The following is a 21,637-nucleotide window of genomic DNA, read 5'->3' as shown; positions in this document are numbered from 1 at the left end:
TGTTTGCAGGTGGCTATGTCACAGACATGACCAATTTGACAAAGTACTGTAAAATGTTTGCTCTTTTACTCAAACAAAGCAGTACGTAACTATCTACCTTAAATGATTTTGTTTTGTAACGCGGAAATCTTTTTTTTCTGAATTAAAACTGTAACAATAAAAATAGAGAAAAAATACGCAGTAGAAAGCAAACACGTGAACAACATCAATCTCAAATGACGTTACAAAAATATCGTACCATTTTCAGCGCGAAACGCGGAGCACGCAGATAGTGTTTTGCAGAATTGTTTACGAAATCATCTACTCTCTGAATGGAATGCAACAAATTTGTTTACGACTTGTAACGATTACGTCTCATTGATCTGCAAGTTTAACAGGCGGCGTTCTTTTTGTTCTAAAGCAAATAAAATGTTCTTCAACACTCAAGTTAATCTTTCGAATACTTTACACTTTTCGCTGTATTGTCCAACGTTTTGAGTAGTAGCAGTACATATACATTATACAGAGTTAATCTTTCATCTTCGATACACATAGTTAGATAAACATATATCTTTTTCTTTCTTTTTTAAGCGTGTGAATACCAACGCTTGGTTTAAGTACATTTTCAATACCACGTTTTTATATGTGAAGGCATGTGTGTCTTTTTTCTAACCGGACGGTGGCGTTGACGTTTTTTTTTCTATCTGACGGACGGTGGCTGCATCCTGTTGAGGTGAATAAAGTCCGATCAAGCTTGATTTTCGTGTTTTGCATATTATTTAATAATACATTTATTTGCATACAAATATATTAACAGCGGGGGGACACCTCCGAAGCAAAATTACACCACTTTTTTCCGTTTTGAAAGCATTACATTTCCATGAAGATTTCGTTTGTCTTTTTAAAGTTTTAAATATGTACAAATTAATTTCGATGAATGAATTACAGTACAATAATTTACAAGCTGGTTTTGAGCTTAGCTTTAGATCTAACGTCCAAGGAGGGGGATGTTTAATCGATTAAGTATTCTCGTTTCATTAGCTGCTAGTTTGAGGGAAGGGGAAATGAAATATTGTAGTAATTAAATTGTTTTCTTTTTTTAGTTAAGTAGTAAAACGCGTTCATTTTTCGTTCGCTTCAGTTTAAAAAAAAAGACGAAAATGATAACCCTAAGATTAATGGTAACTAAAAAAATGATTTAAAACATCATTTTTTTAATCGCACGTGAAAAAAACGCAGAAAAAAAATAAAACAAAAGGGTCGAGACACGGTCCTCCCCCGCACTACTGATACGACATCTGGTTCTGGATCTGCACCTGCGTCACGAACGGTCCCCGGCTGCGGATCGATCCGTGGTTCACCGGATAGCCGCCTCCGTTCGGCGTTCCTCCGCTGCCGTTCGACGAAATGGTCCCGTTCCAGTTGGTCTGCTGAGGCTGCTGCTGCTTAACCGGGGACGATGGCAGGCTGGTCTTGCGCTGAGATCCGCCGAGGCCGTTGTGCTGGATCGTCTCGTACGTGGGCGATGCGTCGTAATAGCTGGACACGGGGCGGGCCTGTTTCAGCTTCTGGGCCGCGGCCAGTTGCTGCTGCTGCTGCTGATGCATGGCAATGTCCACCGGAGGGGTGTTCCGGGTTGATCTTTGGGAATGATAGTGATGGTGACGTCGACTACACAACGCGCGATTTTTTTTTTATTTCGGAGCAAAGGCGGTTGTTGTGATGTGATTTTCGGTGGTTGGTTTTTGTTTTTGTTGGAGAATTTTGGACGAAAAGCAGACGGAGAGAGAAAAAGACGATCGAATTTTGAGTGTTTGAAGCTTGGTTGTTATACGGCAATTTTTGAGGATGGTGAGGCGGAAGCTTCGTGAAAATGGGCATGTTTAGGACGTATTTGATCAAACCAGTTATGAAAGCTGCAATTTTTAAAATATTTGCGAAAAAAATGTTCAAATTTTGTCCTCACGCTTTGGAATAAAAAGACCTTCCAATTTTTGGTGGAGTTTTAATTTTGAGAACAATCCAAACAATCCAAAATTAAAATTTTGGGACCATAGACAAATTCAATTAAGTTAGATTTTAGAATTATGTATGAACTTTTAGAATGTAAGACTCTCAAAATATTATTTTTTTTCGAATTTTGGAGATAAAAAATATTAGAATTCTGATCATTTTAGAATTCCAGAATGTTTGAAATTCCGATTTTGACAATTTAAAATTTTGAAATTTTCGACTTTTTAAAATTTTTAATAAAACAGTATTTGTCAGATTTTTTTTATTTTAAGATTAAAAAAAGAATTAAACAAAATGAAACGTTTAGAAATCTAAAGAATTTTAAAAATATATTTTGTTTGAAATTTTTAAAGTTATGAGAATTAAAAAAAAAATAAAAGAATATTTCAAATATAGATCTATAGTTTTAGAATTTCTGATTTTGACAGTTAAGAATTTAAAAATTTCAACTTTTTTTTAATTTTAAAAATTTATTAATCTTTTTGAATTTTAAGATTGAAAAAAAATTCTAAAAAATTTGAAACCTTCAATATTTCTAAAAACAATTAGGAATTTAAAAACATAAAAAAATCATTGGAAAATTTAAGATTATTTTTTAATTTTAAGAATTTTAAGCATTTCAAGAATTTCAATTTTTTTAATATTTGAATTTAAGATTTATAATTTTAGAGTTTAAGATTTTGATATTTTAAAAATTAGAAATTTTTGAGCTTTTTTAATTTTTTTTGTAAGATCATTTTTAAATCATTAGAATAAACATAAAGGAATTCTAAAAATTTTAAATGTTCAATGTTTGTAGAAAAATAAAATATTTGAAATAAAAAAATAAGAAATCTTACCACATTTGAGATTTTATTTTATTTTTGAGAACTTTAAAAAATGATTTTAAACAATATTTTGAATTTTACTTTTAGAATTTAAGATTTTGACAAATTTAAAATTTTAAAATTTTCAACTCCTTTAAAATTTTATGAAAAATATTTTTTTTGTATGATTTTTGTTTAATTTCAAGATAACAAATATTAGGATTTTTTTTAATTTTCAATATTTTTAAATATTTAGGAATTTTATTACATTCTTTAATTGAAATCATTACAAAAATTAAGATTTTTAAAACTAAGAATTTTTTTTTTGTAGGAATTTAAAGAATTTAAGAAATTTTAAGAATATTAAGAATTTGAAGAATTTGAAGAATTTGAAGAATTTTAAGAATCTTAAAAATCTTAAGAATTTTAAGAATTTTAAGAATTTGAAGAATTTGAAGAATTTTAAGAATTTTAAGAATTTTAAGAATTTTAAGAATTTTAAGAATTTTAAGAATTTTAAGAATTTTAAGAATTTTAAGAATTTTAAGAATATTAAGAATTTTAAGAATTTTAAGAATTTTAAGAATTTTAAGAATTTTAAGAAATTTAAGAATTTTAAGAATTTTAAGAATTTTAAGAATTTTAAGAATTTTAAGAATTTTAAGAATTTTAAGAATTTTAAGAATTTTAAGAATTTTAAGAATTTTAAGAATTTTAAGAATTTTAAGAATTTTAAGAATTTTAAGAATTTTAAGAATTTTAAGAATTTTAAGAATTTTAAGAATTTTAAGAATTTTAAGAATTTTAAGAATTTTAAGAAGTTGAAGAATTTGAAGAATTTGAAGAATTTGAAGAATTTGAAGAATTTGAAGAATTTGAAGAATTTTAAGAATTCTAAGAATTTTAAGAATTTTAAATTTTTTAAGAATTTTAAGAATTTTAAGAATTTTAAGAATTTTAAGAATTTTAAGAATTTTAAGAATTTTAAGAATTTTAAGAATTTTAAGAATTTTAAGAATTTTAAGAATTTTAAGAATTTTAAGAATTTTAAGAATTTTAAGAATTTTAAGAATTTTAAGAATTTTAAGAATTTTAAGAATTTTAAGAATTTTAAGAATTTTAAGAATTTTAAGAATTTTAAGAATTTTAAGAATTTTAAGAATTTTAAGAATTTTAAGAATTTTAAGAATTTTAAGAATTTTAAGAATTTTAAGAATTTTAGAATTTTAGGAATTTTAAGAATTTTAAGAATTTTAAGAATTTAAAGAATTTTAAGAATTTAAAGAATTTAAAGAATTTAAAGAATTTAAAGAATTTAAAGAATTTAAAGAATTTAAAGAATTTAAAGAATTTAAAGAATTTAAAGAATTTAAAGAATTTAAAGAATTTAAAGAATTTAAAGAATTTAAAGAATTTGAAGAATTTTAAAAATTTTGAGAATTTAAAGAATTTAAAGAATTTAAAGAATTTGAAGAATTTAAAGAATTTAAAGAATTTAAAGAATTTAAAGAATTTAAAGAATTTAAAGAATTTGAAGAATTTAAAGAATTTTAAGAATTTTAAGAATGTTAAGAATTATAAGATTTTTAAAGTTTTTAAGAATATTAAGAATTTTATGAATTTTAAGAATTTTAAGAATTTTAAAAATTTTAAAAATTTTAAGAATTTTAAAAATTTTAAGAATTTTAAGAATTTTAAGAATTTTAAGAATTTTAAGAATTTTAAGAATTTTAAGAATTTTAAGAATTTTAAGAATTTTAAGAATTTTAAGAATTTTAAGAATTTTAAGAATTTTAAGAATTTTAAGAATTTTAAGAATTTTAAGAATTTTAAGAATTTTAAGAATTTTAAGAATTTTAAGAATTTTAAGAATTTTAAGAATTTTAAGAATTTTAAGAATTTTAAGAATTTTAAGAATTTTAAGAATTTTAAGAATTTTAAGAATTTTAAGAATTTTAAGAATTTTAAGAATTTTAAGAATTTTAAGAATTTTAAAAATTTTAGAATTTTAAAAATTTTAAGAATTTTAAAATTTTTAGGAATTTTATGAATTTTATGAATTTTAAGAATTTTAAAAAGTTTAAGAATTTTGAGGATTTTAAGAATTTTAAGAATTTCAAGAATTTTAAGAATTTGAAGAATTTTAAAAATTTTGAGAATTTTAAGAATCTAAAAAAAATTAGAAAAATTGTAAAATTTGTAAAATTTTCAGATATTTGCGAAATTTTAATTTTTTTTTAATTTAAAATTTTTATAAATTTTAATATTGTCATTTTTTTTTTAATTTCAAATATTTTCAGAATTTATTGATTTTTTGTAGCTATTGAATTAGAATACAGTAGTTGCTCGTTAACTGGGCTGAACAAAAAATAACGAGGGGACCACCGATGCATAATATTTTCCAGATGAAATATAAAAATGAAAGTCACTCAAATTTTTTTAATTTATTTACTTCAAGTTATGCTTACTTTTCATATTTCTTTAATTTTAACTTAAAATTAAACAAAAGTAATTTCAAAGCTGAAAATTTTACAATTTTAGAACTTCCGAATTCTTAAATTATTTAAATTGGAAAAATCAGATTTCAGTTCGTGGCTCGTGGATTTGGTGAATTAAATTTAGATTCATCTTAGATTTTGAACTTTCAGATTTAAATATTTATTTAAACTTTATTCAATTCGATTCAATTATTGTTTTATTAGAATTTCACACTTCTGCTCCAAGAAGTTACATTTGCAATTCAAAGATTCGGAGAACCTTTCAACTGAGATCAGTTCATCAGCCTTTGTAGGGAGGATACACATTTCTAAATTTAGATTTTGCTAGCTGAGTGCTCTTTTAGTTTCCAGTGTTTTAGATTGTTCGTGTATTTAGACCATATTTTTTTTAATTGCATCAATCCGAACATTACAGCATTAACAGGATTTTCACACTCAATTCAAAATAACATACAAAAAAAAACGAAATTTAACCCCCTTTTCACGAAGCTTCACACCTCCCGATCGAAATCGCATCTGGAAAGAATCGACGGCACAGCACTTAAAACTAACTATAAAGAAAAGCGAGAGAATACACGTGCACGAATCGCCTACGGGTAGGCAACCCACTTCGAAAAGGGGAAAAAAGAAAATATAAAGCATGCAAAATAAATGGGTGCAACAGAAATTTCAAATAGTACAAGTTCTAACTACGCACTAACTACTAGAGTCTACCAACTCTTCAAAGGGTTCTACTTCAAATCTACTAAAGCAGAATCAGGGGAAGCAAGGGGAGGAAAAGAAAGCAAAGGCAGGCAAAAGAATTATTATTAGTGGTGCAGGGCGCGCTATGGGACTACCTTTCCTCTTCCACCTTGAGCCGCTGGTGGCGCACCTGTTGGCGCATCTGTTCCAGCGTGGATTCCGACAAGAAATCCACCGGACTAGGGCCACCGCTGGGCGGCGTAATACCGCCGCCGCCGTTGGTCGTCGTCATTCCGGCCGCTCGAGCCACGTACCGACAGTAGTCGCTGCTCAGCAGCTGTGACCTCGGCCCGCGGAGTTGGACTGGTTGGCGTTGGCTGTCGCTGCCGTCGGCTGTAGTGGTACGGATGACCGTGCGGGTGGTGCTGGTAGTGTTGGTGTTGGCAACCGCTGGCACCCGTTCCGGACCCGCCGGCCCCCGGGTGCGAAATCTGCCGATAGAGATGAGATCTTCCTCCTCGAGTAGGACCAGCGCCTGAGGGGACTGCGAACGGTAGGCTCGGGCTCGGCTGGTTGTGGTGGTGGTGGTGGTGCTGGTGCCAGCTGGAGGTTCGGCTGGTGTCATCAAGCCGTTAGCGTTAGCGTTTGTCAGGAAGGCGTTAGCATTAGCGTTGTTACTTTGGGTGGCGGCGGCGATTAGGGCGTAAATATGGTTAGCGGAACAACTACCACCGGGAGCAAGGTTACCGTACGAGGAGGACCGCGAAGCCAGCGTTAGTCTGTTACTGCAAGAAAGGGTTTGATGGTTTTTTTTTGTACAAGATATTTACAACATTTTTTTGTGGTTTTGGTTGACGTTTTTCGATGGGTCTCCACAGTGGGAAGGAAACCGGTGCAATTACAAGTTTAGAGCATTTTTTCAAATTTTCTTTTTAATATTAGACTTTAAATTATTTAAAGTTCGGAAAAAAGGAAACTGACGGCATTATTTCTTGTTAGAGTTGTGCAAGGTGAACATACAGAGAGGTTGACGAAATTTGTTTACATCACTTGAGCACTTCAGCATACTAAAAATAATTAACTTCCATTACACTAATGAAACCACAAACTGGAGCGTTTGGTACGGTAAGTCCACGCATCCTTCCTTCCCTGTTGATTCTGTGAAACAGGATTCATACACAGAATGCTCTCTGCGGTCAACACAACGCAGTAGGGCTGGCCGCTTCAATTGTTGTGAGGCATGATATCCATGTGGATTATGGATGAATCATGGGCAAACTTTTTTTTCTTAATATAAATTTTAAAAAATCTGTATCTTCAGCAGGAATTTTCTGTTCGATTTGGCGTTTTCAGCAAAGTTGTAGGGAAAATGTAAAAAAATACCGAAATAATGGTAAACTCCTAAAAAAATTAAACCTTGTGTTTCTTTTATCTTTTGTCACTTATAAAGTACCCAAAACCGTATTATTAGTGCGTCCATCCCGGGAATTCCCGGGACAAAAATCCCGGGATTTTTCCTAAACCGGGAATTCCCGAATCCCGGGATTTTCTATAATTTGTCCCGGGAATTCCCGAAATTGAAAAAAAATCATATTTTGGTCTGGAAATTCAGATTTGGTTGTGAAAATAGTAGAACAATAAAATGAATTAAAATTTGTATTCAGCAAATCTCAGCATTAAATTGGCATTTAAAGAAAAAATATTATAATATGAATTACCAGGTCCGCTAAATGCCTAGTGCTTTACATTTTTTTCACTATTATTTTATTTTTTTGAAAAACTGGATATATTTACGTATATTTTCGATTTTAAATTAAAAATAAACAATCTCATATCAAATTATTTATAATCAAACACCGGCATCTAGGGCAAATACGTACAAATGTAACGAATAAATACAGCTATTAAAGCAAAAAATATTTGCATGACGTTTTGGATTACTTCGGTTGAAACAGTAACAGAACAAAACAATTTGTACTTCTAAATGTATTGCTCTAAAATCTCCTGTACCTATTTAGACTGTAGTTCTGATTTTCCCTCGGTTGGCGGTAATAACTTGAAGATAATTTGTAAAATATGTTTTATATAAAACAATTATTCAAAACTTATCTAAAATTTTACATTGACTGGTATCATTTTATTTATTGTCGATGTTTGTTTTCTAGCTGTTTTAGTCATGTCATATAAAATATATATAAAAGAAAAAAAATATGAAAGAATTCCAAAGTTTTTTTTGAATAGGTCCTATAAACATATGGAAAACAAAAGCTTATTGGACCTTTTCAAAAAAAAATAATATGTAATTTGATTCGCAAATAAAAAAATGATTAATCATACTGGAATTAAAAATAGTAGTTGATATAAAATCCTAAACACCACAAAGACAAAAAAAAATTCTTTTAGGCTATTTTAAAACTGTCGTCTTTGTTTAGATTGAAGTGAGGATTATAACCATTTGATATTATTAAGCTAATTCAATGATGAAAACATAACAAATATAATGAAACATAGATTTTATTACTGATTCAAAAATTTCCCGGGATCCCGGGAAATCCCGGGATTCCAAAAATATTTTTCCCGTTTCCCGGGAAATTCAAAACCCGGGAAAATTGGACGCCCTACGTATTATTATCCTTCTTGATTTTTTTAAATGTTTTTTTAGTAGACATAAAATGCAACTTGTAAGAAAAAAATTTAAAAAAAATATTTTTAAATGCAAATCAGATTGTTTTTTTAAATAAAGGCATTATTTTCGAGTAAAAGAAATTTGTTTTTATTAAAGTGTTTATCTTTGTCCATTTCCGATTTTTTTGAGTAGCTGAGAAAATTCTCTGTAATTTTCTGTTTGGACTTTCAAAATCGGACAATTGGTTGTGCTTAGAAAAAAATCAAAAAGATTTATTCTCAGTGACATCCAATTTTTCAAAAGCAAACCTTTGTCTATTTTTTTATATATGATATTTCCGAAAAACATATTTTTCGGATTTAAAATCTAGCGTAACATTCCAAAAAGTCTACAAATCCATATTTGGATGCATTTCAAACATTAGGCTAAATAGCATTGCATAGCATTACGGGTCTGCACCACGCTGTAGGGGGTGCCAAAGTGGTCAAACATTAGGCTAGATATTAAAAAAAAAATAAAATATTTTTTTGAAATATCGGAAAATTTCACAAATGTTCCGTTTTTTAACATTGAATATCGGACGGCTGGGCTATTTTTTTTTTAAATAAAAACTAATTGAGTGACACTTCAAAAAATAATGTATATTATGCCCCTCGTTCATTCATTGTAAAGCTGTTCTTAATTGATTTTGAAAGTCAAAAAAAAAATTACAGAGAAATTCTCAGAAAAAATAACCTTAGTTAAGTTAAAAAAACTTTAGTTTTTCATAGATGAACAAAGATGGAAACTTTTTTGAAAAATTTGAGAAAAATCCTTTTTTTTACCGGAAATTAGGCTGATACAAATTTTATTTTCCCCTTCAAAGTCGAGCCGAAAAATTAGGGGGCATTTTTTTTTCTTTTTTTTTTTTCAAAGAACTTCAAGATTTCAATTGAAATTAAATGCAATCACCTTAAACCAATGTAAAATGCTTTCCCCTGCGTTTGAAATAATTTTTAAAATATTTGGGTTTATTAAAAACCCTATTGAATTTTTGAAAAAAAAAATCGATGTTTAGTACCGCAAATGTTTTAGAGTTATTTTTTTTACTTTTCAAAAATTATATTAAAAAATTTCAATTTAATTTTAATTTGGTTTAAGAGTGTACCTATTTTCCTGAGTTCTTCGTACCTATACAGTACTTGTTCGCTAACTGGACTGATCTAAAAATGATCATCTAAGCATTATTTTTTTTTAACAAAAAATAAAGCTAACTTAAAAACATTATAAAAGGCAAATAAATAAACCTTTTAAATTTCCTTTAAATATGACATGAAATCTCATAATATGCGGAAAAATATTTTTATTTGTTGATTTTAATGTTTGCATCCACTGGCCCCTCGTTCATTTTACCTTGTTATTGTTTTTTGACGTTTGTCTATTTTTTAAGTGGGGGCTACAGCTCAGTTATCAAGCGTCCAGTTAAAAGGCAGCCTAGTTAAACAACACCAGTTTCCGCAAATGTACTGTGCTTACTACTTACTTGTACTGTGCTTACTGTGCAACTTTGCTGAAGACACCAAATCGATCAGACATATATGTGAATTAATACAAAAAATAAAGTGTCCGCCAATTTCTGGGAAAATTGCCAGTGAACAATGTTTAATCCAGTGTTTCGTGGCTCAATGTTTCAGTCTAGTGGATACTGGTTCAAAATCTGGATAACCTGCTTCGTTTTTATTTCTTATAGTGATGCTGATTGCCACTTAAATTATCTATAATGGCAACAGAATTATCACAAACATCTACTTTACCGACATCGCCTGAAAAATCATGTAATTTTGCAACATTGTCATTAAACCAAGTTTAAAAAAATTAACAAACGTCCAAAAATGATAATTGAAAAAGGTTATTTTTTACACTAAAACTATATGGTTTCAAAAGTAAAGATTGAATTTTAGTTGATGAGATACCTTTGAAGAAAGTGATATAAAACAAGAGACGACTCACTGGAGAGGAAACAAGACTTATTTATGTGTAGTTAAAGAACAATAGATCCCAAGGAGAATGTAATCGTTTTAAAAACAAATGTAAACAGTGATGATTGAGTAAATAATTATGACAAAATTGTGCGAAAATGATTGTCCAAAAAGTTAGCACAATATATTAAACTTTTTTTTCTAGCAATAAATTACATCAAATAACAAGTGATATTTTCGCATTTTCACGGATGAATAGTTTTTTTTAAGAATCATTCATGGTATAGCTTTTTGTTTTAGAAAATTTCTTGCTCTAGCTTACAAAAAATAAGTAAATTTTATAAACCATACCGTTTCAACCCAAAGAGATGTTAACCTTTTCCTGGTTAGTTTTTAAAAATTTAGTGACGACAGAATTTTGTTAATATGAAAGCTGCACATCCGGAAATATATATGTATAATAAGAGATGAAAGGTTGAGATTAATCACAGTTTGGTGTTAGTGACTTCCCGAAATCCCACCACATGGAACCACCATCAATCAACAAAACACGAACACACACACTTATCGTATGGATAATATCCTATTAGAATGCTTGTTTCGACTTACCTAATCTGCTGCTGCAGCTCCTCGTAATTCACGTAGTGCGAATACCGATGGTTGAACACGTCCGTGTGGTGAATCGACGTCGGAACCGCCCCATTCTGCGGATGCTGTTGGTTCGGGGGAGGAGGCGGTGGCTGGTACAGCGGAGGATGGCTCACGACCACCCCGGAACTGGCGGATCGCTCGATGGAGTTGGTGCCCTTCGTCGGGGCGCCACCGTTCGACAGGTTCGTTCCGTTCGGAGTTGGACCGTTGGTAGCGGCGGTCGTCGTCGTCGACGACGCTGGCGTCGCGTTCGTTTTCGAGCTGTTGTTCTTCACGGTCAGCGTTTGCGTCTTTTGCTGAGCGGTTGGGTTGGTTGGCGCTTCGCTCCATCCGCCGGCGGTGTAATCTGCGGGGACGTTGTCCGCGATGGGGGCGATGCCGTCCTTGCGGTGCTTGCCGAACCGGAACATGTGACCGATGCCGCGGAACAGGCCGTTCTTTTTCGGGCGGTTTTTGGCGCCGTGCTTGCCGTCGTTCAGGGAGGACTGGAACGGACTTCCGCGGCGGACGAAACCGCCGGAGTCAACCTCGGGGGCGGCGTCCTCGAGGAGCCAGTGCTTTTTGGGTTCTGGAATATGGAGTTTTTAAGATGATTGAAGGAGATTGAGCTTGTCAAAATTTTCAACATTGTCAAAATTGTCAAAATCGTCAAACTTTTCAAACTTGTCAAAATTGCCAAAATTGACAAAATTGTCAAAATTGCCAAAATTGACAAAATTGTCAAAATTGCCAAAATTGACAAAAGTGTCGAACTTGTCATAATTGCCAAAATTGTCATTATTGTCAAAATTGACAAAATTTTCAAAATTGAAAAAATGTCAAAATTGACAAAATTGCCAAAATTGAAAAAAAGTCAAATTTGACAAAATTGCCAAAATTTTCAAAACTGTCAAAATTGTCAAAATTGTCAAAATTGTCCAAATTGTCCAAATTGTCAAAATTAAAAAAAAAATGTCAAAAGTGTCAAACTTGTCAAAATAGACAAAATTGAAATTGTTAAAATTGTCAAAATTGTCAGACTTGTGAAACTTGTCAAAATTGCCAAAATTGTCAAAATTGTCAAACTTGTCAAAATTGACAAAATTGTCAAAATTGTCAAAATTGTTAAAATTGTCAGAAGTGTCAAAATTGACAAAATTGTCAAAATTGTCAAAATTGCCAAAATTGTCAAAATTGCCAAAATTGTCATTATTGTCAAAATTGTCAAAATTGAAAAAAATTGTAAAACTTGTCAAAATTGACAAAATTGCCAAAATAGTTATTATTGTCAAAATTGTCAAAATTTACAAAATTGTCAAAATTGTCAAACTTGTCAAAATTGCCAAAGTTTTCAAAATTGTCAAAATTGTCAAAATTGTCAAAGTTGTCAAAATTGTTAAAATTGACAAAATTGTCAAACTTCCAAAATTGTCAAAATTGTCAAAATTGTCAAACTTGTCAAACTTGTCAAACTTGCCAAAATTGCCAAAATTGTCAAAATTGTCAAAATTGTCAAAATTGTCAAAATTGTCAAACTTGTCAAAATTGTCAAAAATGTCAAAATTGCAAAAATTAACAAAATTGTCAAACTTGTCAAAATTACCAAAATTGTCAAAATTACCAAAATTGACAAAATTGACAAAGTTGTCAAAATTGTCAAGATTGTCAAAATTGTCAAACTTTTCAAAATTGCCAAAATTGTCAAAATTGTCGAATTGTCAAATTGTCAAAATTTTCAAAATTGTCAAAATTGTCAAATTGTCAAAATTGTCAAATTGTCAAAATTGTCCAAAATTATCAAAATTGACAAAATTGTGAAAATTATCAAAATTTTCAAAATTGTTAAAATTGTCAAAATTGACAAAATTGACAAAATTGTCAAAAATGTCAAACTTGTAAAAATTGCCAAAATTGCCAAAATTTTCAAAATTGACAAAATTGACAAAATTGTCAAATTGTCAAAATTGTCCAAAATGATCAAAATTGTCAAAATCGACAAAATTGACAAAATTTTGAAAATTGTCAGAATTGTCAAAATGGTTAAAATTGACAAAATTGCCAAAAATGACAAAATTACAAAAATACAAAAAAAAAAAAATAAGAAATGGCAAAAATGAATTATAGACTTACGCGTCTCCGGTCGTTCCACGGCCGCTCGCAGGATCTCTTCCCGGCCGCGACCTCGCGGCGTTCGCAGCGCGTTCGGACCGCGCGGTTCGTCCGCCATCTGGATCTCCTGCACCATCGTTTGCAGCGACTCCAAGCTGGACGACTTTTTCATACCGAGCGAAGGTCCGAGCTCGCCCAGCCGATCGAGCGCCTCCGCTCGCAGTTCGGACTTGGTCTTGAGGCTGTTCATGCGACCCATCTGGGCGGTCAACGACTCGACGGAACCTCCCGTCCCGTTGGACGAGTTGAGCTTACGCTCGCGTTCCTCGCGGAGCTTCTTGTTGCGCTGATAGGTTCCGGTTTCACGCGCGTCCAACGCGGCGTGGTGCTTCTCGGACATCGATCGGCGACCGATCGCGTCCCGGCTGAAGGCGTCCACCGCCGGTGGGTTCGTGTCCAGCGAGAGCTGACTGGCGTACGTGACGTCTCCGATGGGCGTTGACGTGGAGTTGGCTCCATCCGAGGGTCGAGAAAGGTGGAATGTTCTGAAAAGAAGAGGTTTGCATTACGGGTGAACTCTCTACTGTTGTGACTCAGTCAGACTCACGGTGAGGTCGGTTCCGGATCTTCCTCGATCAGGACCGCGTTGCTTCCGTTGAGATTCACCCCCGCCGGGCTCCACTGGTCGTTGGTGGCCATGTAGTAGCTTTCGTTGCGTAGCGCGTGGAGATTCGCCGCCGCAGCCGTCGTTCTTTGGTTGATGGGACTTCCGCTGGCACTGTTCGGGTTGAGACTGCCGTTGCTACCGCCGGCACCTGTGGACTGCAGGTTGCCCTGGCCGGTTCCTCCGGTAAGCCGATCTAGCACCGGATTGCTGTAGCGCTTGTTCTGCTGCTGCTTCTCGCTCGATGGCTGCTGCTGCTTGTCCGAGGTGACGTAGATCACGGTCGCTCCCGATTGATCACTGGAGTTGGAGTTGTCGATCGACTCCAGCAGTTCTCCCGTGCTAACAGGTCGACCAATACGACGTGCCACCGTCAAGATGATCTTGCCCGGATGATTCGTTCCTCCTAGAAGCAAAACACAAAGTCTTGAACTTCAAGCAACTCCACCTCTCCCTCCCAAAAAAAAACCTACCCGTCTGCAGCATGGCCTTCCTCAGCGTGTCCATCGCTTCGGCGTTCGACTGCCCCAGCAACGACACCCCATTCACGCTCAACAGCTGATCGTTCATCTTCAACCGTCCATCGCGGCTCGCCGCCCCACCGTGCAGCACACTCTTCACGAAGATCCCCAGATCTCCGTCGTGTTTACTGCCCGAACCCGAGCTTCCGTTGCTACTATTCCCAGATCCCGTCTTACCCTTCACACTAACGCCCAGCCCGGCCTTCTCCGTGTCGTAAACCGGGATGTGCAGCGTCAGTATCTCCCGATTCTTCCACTGGAAACCACCGGGCGCGGCCGTCCTCGAGCCAGACGACGCCGACGACGCTTGCAACGGTTGATCCTGAAACAGTTCCGACACCTGGTTGGTCGAGGCGGACTTCAGGATCGACGTGAGAGGTTTCTTCTGAATCGGCGGTGGTCCACGACTGGTGGGGGAGTCGTTCACGTCCAGCAATTCCTCGGACCGTGCACGGGACGACTGCTTCAGCGATGACTTGGGGAGCACCGGTGGCGGAGGTTTCGGAGGGGTACTCTTCTCGCTTTCCACGCCGCAACCCTGAAAGAAAATTTGAGGTTAGCCTTCTACCCAATACCAACCACTAAAATACTCACAATTTCCCGCTCCTCCACTTCCGCGAGTTCCGTCTGCCGGGACACGACCAGCTTAACCGTTGCTCCGTACTCGGTCGCGCGCAGAATAGCCACCACCTCGCTCTGACTCTTGCCGGTCATCGGGACGCTGTCCACCTCGAGCAGCCGGTCGCCCGGCTTCAGTCGTCCATCCTCGACGGCGGCGCCCTTCGGCAGGATGTTCTTGATGTAGATCGGACACTGGCCACCGGCCTGGTTGTCCCGCGTCGTCACCGAAAAGCCCAACCCATTGACGCCCTTCTTCAGCGAGATCTCTATCCGCTTGCCGAGCTTCCGCGTATTCGCGGTCTGAAGACTAATCCCCGACGGCGCACCCGGAACCTTCCGCGTAGGTGACACCGTCGCCACCTTCGCCCCGACCGGCTTCTCCTCCGCTTCGATCATCTGCGAGACGCGGTTGTCGCGCTTGTTCTGCCGGGCGGACCCGGCCCGGATCACCCGCAGCCGCAGCTCCGGCGACGACAGACTCTTCATGAGGTGTTCCTGGACGGAACTCTCCGAGAGGCCGAACAGCTTGATGTTGTTGATTTCGAGGATGCGATCGCCGCGCCGGACCCGCCCCCGGTCGGCCCGGCTGCCCGGTTCCACGCTCTGCACCAGCAGTCCACCGTAGTCCGGGTCTGGGATGGCCGAGAGACCCAGGGGACCGCCGTTTTCGTTCACCACCAGGAGCATTTCGCTGCGAGAGAGGGGGGAGTCATGTTACTCTTAGTACTCAGACAAATTTACATCACACGATGGAAAGTATTCCAGAAATCATGAATTTCGATTCACGAATTCGTGAATGATTGAGTTCATGATTCTTATTGGAATCTTTTTGGAAATCCCAACCCCCTCTCCCCTCGAGGACAATTGTTCAAACAAAAAACTTCAAAAAAATAATTTTTGGGATTTTAAAAATTTTAAGATTTCTAAAAATTTTAAATTTTTTAAGATTTTTAAGATTTTTAAGATTTTGAAGAATTTTAAGAATTTTAGGAATTTGAAGAATTTTAGAAACTTTAAGATTTTAAAGAATTTTAAGAATTTTACAAATTCGTTTTCGTTTTCGTTTTCGTTTTACGGAGCAAGGTGGGGGACGCGGCCTCAAGTCAGTCCAAGTCCGGTTTCTTGTGGAAAAAAGGGTAGTGGCCGAACTAGTATTGCATACCAAATGAACACCACCGGAAGATATAGGGGATCGGGAGGGGGGAGGTGAAAGAAAATTAGTGTTGATGTGAGTAGTAAGAACTTGGATGATTTGAGCAGTTACGGTAATCTAAGTTTAACACTGAATAAAGAAAATCTGAAATTGTGATTCAAAGTAAGAAGGCCCGGAATAAATTAAATTATTAGTTAATTAAATAAGAAAATGTAACTAATCGGAGATCTATACAAAAGAAACCTATGATGTATTCCAAATTTAAAGGAAATAAAAAATACTAGAGAAAAAAGATGAAAACTAACTGCCGACCTGTCACGTCCGTCAATAGTCTTGTCGTACATTACAACTAGAAACAGATCTGCCAATGAAATGTTACACTTCGTTCAAATCAACTAATCATTTAAGTCCAATTATTCATCCACGGAAAACTATCTAACTTTAATCAACAACCTAAACTAAACTGTCTGAAAGTAAATTTAATCTCAAATCCCCGAATGTTTTATTATAACGCCAAATAAGGTAAAGGATCTTGTTTTTAAACCAGTCTTGCCGCTTCCAAAAACCAATAAACATAAATGAACAGTTCATAAGTTGAACACTAGTAATTAAGACGACTATTTCATGCCATTCATTTCATTAGGGCATAGAGCTTTGCAAACAAGAGAGCATCTCTATTATACCTTATGTAAACTGTCATTTGAGTGAAGGAGACACACTCCTGTTCACAAAACCCATGCGCCCTTTTGAAATGTTAGGCTCCATTTGATCGTCAAGGCTCCAATAGATCCTCGATTCGCAACAATGGTCGATACAACCATAATCCGAAAACCGTTAGTTCAACAGATTAACGAATTTTGTCCGATATCATCGCACTATTGATTGACCGAGACTCTATGGAAATTTTGACATATCAAAATGCTACGTAATAATATTTTTTTTAAATAAATTTCAAAATCTATTCTATCCTACAATGCCTAGAAGAGGCCTCTTTTTCTGTTGTGAGTAAGCGCTGGTTTCAGAGTTCATTTTTCAATTTAAAAGGGGTGGGAGACGACTAATTTGCTTCATGAACTCCTACTCGGCCTTGGGACCACCTCTTAAGACACTGATGGCTCCTAGCTAGGAATTAAACCTAGACACAGCGTCGAGGCCCGCTTCGCATGGCAAAAATGTTGGCTGGGGGGAAGTGATATTATCACGAAATTTTATTTTAAAGCCAACATTGCTAACGGCGTCGAGGTCCTTACTCATGCCCAAGGAATTTTAAGAATTTTACAAATTTTAAGAATTTTAAGAATTTTAAGAATTTAAGAATTTTAAGAATTTTAAGAATTTTAAGAATTTTAAGAATTTTAAAATGTTTAAGAATTTTAAGAATTTTAAGAATTTTAAGGATTTTAAAAATTTTAAGAATTTTAAGAATTTGAAGAATTTAAGAATTTTAAGAATTTTAAGAATTTTAAAATTTTTAAGAATTTTAAGAATTTTAAGAATTTTAAGGATTTTAAAAATTTTAAGAATTTTAAGAATTTTAAGGATTTTAAAAAATTTAAGAATCTTAAGAATTTTAATAATTTTAAAAATTTTAATAATTTTAATAATTTTAATAATTTTAATAATTTTAATAATTTTAATAATTTCAATAATTTTAATAATTTTAATAATTTTAATAATTTTAATAATTTTAATAATTTTAATAATTTTAATAATTTTAATAATTTTAATAATTTTAATAATTTTAATAACTTTAATAATTTTAATAATTTTAATAATTTTAATAATTTTAATAATTTTAATAATTTTAATAATTTTAATAATTTTAATAATTTTAATAATTTTAATAATTTTAATAATTTTAATAATTTTAATAATTTTAATAATTTTAATAATTTTAATAATTTTAATAATTTTAATAATTTTAATAATTTTAATAATTTTAATAATTTTAATAATTTTAATAATTTTAATAATTTTAATAATTTTAATAATTTTAATAATTTTAATAATTTTAAAAATTTTAATAATTTTAATAAGTTTAATAATTTTAATAATTTTAATAATTTTAATAATTTTAAAATTTTTAATAATTTTAATAATTTTGATAATTTTAATAATTTTAATAATTTTAATAATTTTAATAATTTTAATAATTTGAAGAATTTGAAGTATTTAAAGAATTTTAAGAATTTGAAGAATTTGAAGTATTTAAAGAATTTTAAGAATTTTAAGAATTTGAAGAATTTGAAGAATTTGAAGAATTTGAAGAATTTGAAGAATTTGAAGAATTTGAAGAATTTGAAGAATTTGAAGAATTTGAAGAATTTGAAGAATTTGAAGAATTTGAAGAATTTGAAGAATTTGAAGAATTTGAAGAATTTGAAGAATTTGAAGAATTTGAAGAATTTTAAGAATTTTAAGAATTTGAAGAATTTGAATAATTTGAATAATTTGAATAATTTGAAGAATTTGAAGAATTTGAAGAATTTGAAGAATTTGAAGAATTTGAAGAATTTGAAGAATTTGAAGAATTTGAAGAATTTGGAGAATTTGAAGAATTGGAAGAATTTGAAGAATTTGAAAAATTTGAAGAATTTGAAGAATTTGAAGAATTGGAAGAATTTGAAGAATTTGAAGAATTTAAAGAATTTGAAGAATTTGAAGAATTTGAAGAATTTGAAGAATTTGAAGAATTTGAAGAATATTAAAAATCTTAAGAATTTTAAGAAATTTGAGAATTTTAACAATTTTGAGAACTTTTAAGAATTTTATGAATTTGAAGAATTTTAAGAATTTTTTAAATTTCAAGAATTTTAAGAATTTTGAGAATGTAAGCATTTTAAAAATTTCAAGAGTCTTTAAAGAAAAAACTAAAAATAAAAAAAATAAAAAAATTTAAGAATTTATTTTTTTTAAGTTCTTAATATTTTTAAATATTAAAAAATTTAAATGTTTGAAATATAAAAAAATTGAATTTTAAAATTTTAGAATTTTCTACATTTTTTCCAACTTTTTTTTCGACTCCGTTGGGACTACAAGTGTTAATGTTTTTTTTTTCTGTAAATAATTTAAAATTTTAAAATGTTAGATTTGAACATATTTTGAATTGCTTGGTTTTTGAATGTTTAATAAATGACTTTTTGTGTTAATTCAATAATTTCTGAGTTTTTTTATTGTATTAAAAAATACAAAGTCAAAAATTTAATATTTTCTTTTAATTTTGTGTTTCTGAATTTATTGTTTTTGTAAATATTTTAGTAAGAATTTTGTGCACAAAATAATGAATTAAAATTCATGAAATCGTGATTTCTTTCCATGGCTTTATATTTTTTGATGTATTGATGGATTTTTGTTATTTGAAACCAAAAAAAAAGTATTAGTTTTTCTTTTTTAGATGTTGAATTTTTGTATTTATAATTATAATTGATTTATTTTGTTTAATTTTTCAACATTTTTATTTGTTAAGTTATGAATTTAATGATATTTTTCAAAACTAAGAATGCGCCAAGGGTTTCTTATATAGGACCTTTTGATAAAATAAGCGAACATTTTAGTTTTTACTTAAATTTTGAATATTTTATTTTTGTACACCTCCGTGTACGCACGAGAGCAAGCAGCAGTCAAGTGCTCTGTGCTCTACCGTTTTTTCGAAATTTTTCGCCGTAGTTGATAGTGATTACCCGCGAGTTTGCTTCTCCAGCATGCCAAAGGCCGGCCGTGGCCGTGGCAGTTCGAGTGCGGCCTCGAAAAACCCGCGAAGTTCGTCTACCGGCCGTGTGCAAAAGGTAAACAAACAAACGCCGTGTCGGCCGCCATCGCGCAGGGAGCGTGAGCGCAGATGGAATCGACAAAAAGTATCTACATCCCGGATACGTTCCGAGATCACCAGTGCGAACCCGTTCCGGTACTTCCGGTGCCACGACCAGTGGCACATCAACATCCGCCAACATCCCCATCAGGAACGAGTTCCAGATGCTGAGTGACGACGAAGAAAACAACAACACCGACGGTAGCAGCACTACCGACGACGACGACGATGACGGGCGTGCACGGAAGAAAGTGCCGACGCCAAAAAAGAACAATTCTCCAAAGGAACGTAGACCACCTCCAATTTTTGTTTTGGACACGTTGGCGGACGATGTTGACGAGTTGCTGGAAGGCCTCGGATATTGTCTGAAAATCGGTAAGTCGTCAGTGCAAGTTTACACATTTGACGAAAAGAACTTCGACCTGGTTGTGGAGAAATTGAAGCGTCAAAACTTCAAGTTTTACACATTCGACCCCGTGCAGAAGACTGCCGTTAAGGTCGTTTTGCAGGGGTACCAAGACCGCCCGATCTCCGACCTCAAGAAGGATCTCTCGGGTGCTGGAATAACGCCGCGTGACATAAAAGTGCTCTCGCGGAAGACTACAGTCACAGGTACACACACACTGTACCTGTTGTACTTCGACCGCGGCACCGTCAAAATTCAAGACCTGCGGCGAACTAAGGCGTTGGACGGGTTTTGGGTAAACTGGCGGTTCTACTCAAAGAACCCGTCGGACGCAGCACAATGCCACCGTTGCCAGAAATTCGGCCACGGCTCGCGGAACTGCAACCTCCCGCCCCGCTGTGTGAAGTGCGGTGAATCACACCTCTCTGAGGCGTGTGCACTGCCGTGCAAAGCGGACTTGGGGGACAAGGCAGAGCAAACGAAGGCGCGCATCAAGTGCGCCAACTGCGGAGGTAACCATACCAGCAACTACCGTGGATGCAGCGCACGGAAAAACTACCTCGAGGAGCAGGAAAAGAGGAAGAAGAAAGCAGCAGCGTCCCACCCTCCTCAACGAAGTACGAGCGAAACCGTGCCGGCAGCTGGTCATCGTACGGTTCCAGCTGACAACTCAGCGTTCCCTCCTGGATGGGGGCGATCGTTCGCCAGCGTGGTCGCTGCCGGCAGTGGCAATACGGCCCAGCAAGAAGTTACCGGAGAAGATCTCTTTACCCTGCCAGAGTTCTTTGCTCTCGCAGGGGAGATGATGACGCGGTTTCGGACCTGCCGTAACAAGGCGGAACAATTCCTGGCCCTTGGGGAGCTGATGATCAAGCACATCTATCAAGGATAAAAAACTGTGATCTAGTTCTAAGCTTTTTCTATTTCTATCCCCTTTCCCTTGCAATTTTAGTAAGTTTTTTTTTATTTTTTTTTCTTACTCTTGGTGACACCTTTATTTACAAGCAATAATCGTTCCAAAATGGATTATGATGTAACACACAGCTGTAAGGAACTCCAAAACTCTGTTATGTACCTCAAAAGAACTTATTGTATCTTGATTATTCACCAATAAAACCGAATTGAATTGAATTTATTTTTGTATTGTTGGATTTTTGTATT

At 33.9% G+C, this 21,637-nt stretch overlaps 1 protein-coding gene across 3 annotated transcripts in view; it reads right to left on the bottom strand.

The window, feature by feature from the left end:
* Positions 1-427: 427 nt before the first annotated feature.
* LOC6035148 (partitioning defective 3 homolog) overlaps positions 428-21,637 on the bottom strand; it is a 169,232-nt gene continuing 148,022 nt past the window's right edge. For 2 of the 3 annotated variants that reach the window (XM_038249301.1, XM_001845329.2), the window contains 6 exons: positions 15,083-15,800; positions 14,441-15,026; positions 13,911-14,373; positions 13,325-13,848; positions 11,174-11,783; positions 428-1,650 (listed from right to left, as the gene is read on the bottom strand). In XM_038249301.1, the coding sequence (XP_038105229.1) occupies positions 1,263-1,650; positions 11,174-11,783; positions 13,325-13,848; positions 13,911-14,373; positions 14,441-15,026; positions 15,083-15,800 (3,289 nt within the window). In that variant the 3' untranslated portion in view covers positions 428-1,262. Of the gene's footprint in view, positions 1,651-6,135; positions 6,596-11,173; positions 11,784-13,324; positions 13,849-13,910; positions 14,374-14,440; positions 15,027-15,082; positions 15,801-21,637 lie in introns of all 3 variants that reach the window. The other variant, XR_005276735.1, reaches the window with a different exon arrangement.

Source organism: Culex quinquefasciatus, chromosome 1 (assembly GCF_015732765.1).
Source record: "Culex quinquefasciatus strain JHB chromosome 1, VPISU_Cqui_1.0_pri_paternal, whole genome shotgun sequence".
Classification (NCBI taxonomy): domain Eukaryota; kingdom Metazoa; phylum Arthropoda; class Insecta; order Diptera; family Culicidae; genus Culex; species Culex quinquefasciatus.
The sequence above is the reverse complement of the archived record's forward strand: the minus strand, read 5'-3'. Positions and strand labels throughout refer to the sequence as shown.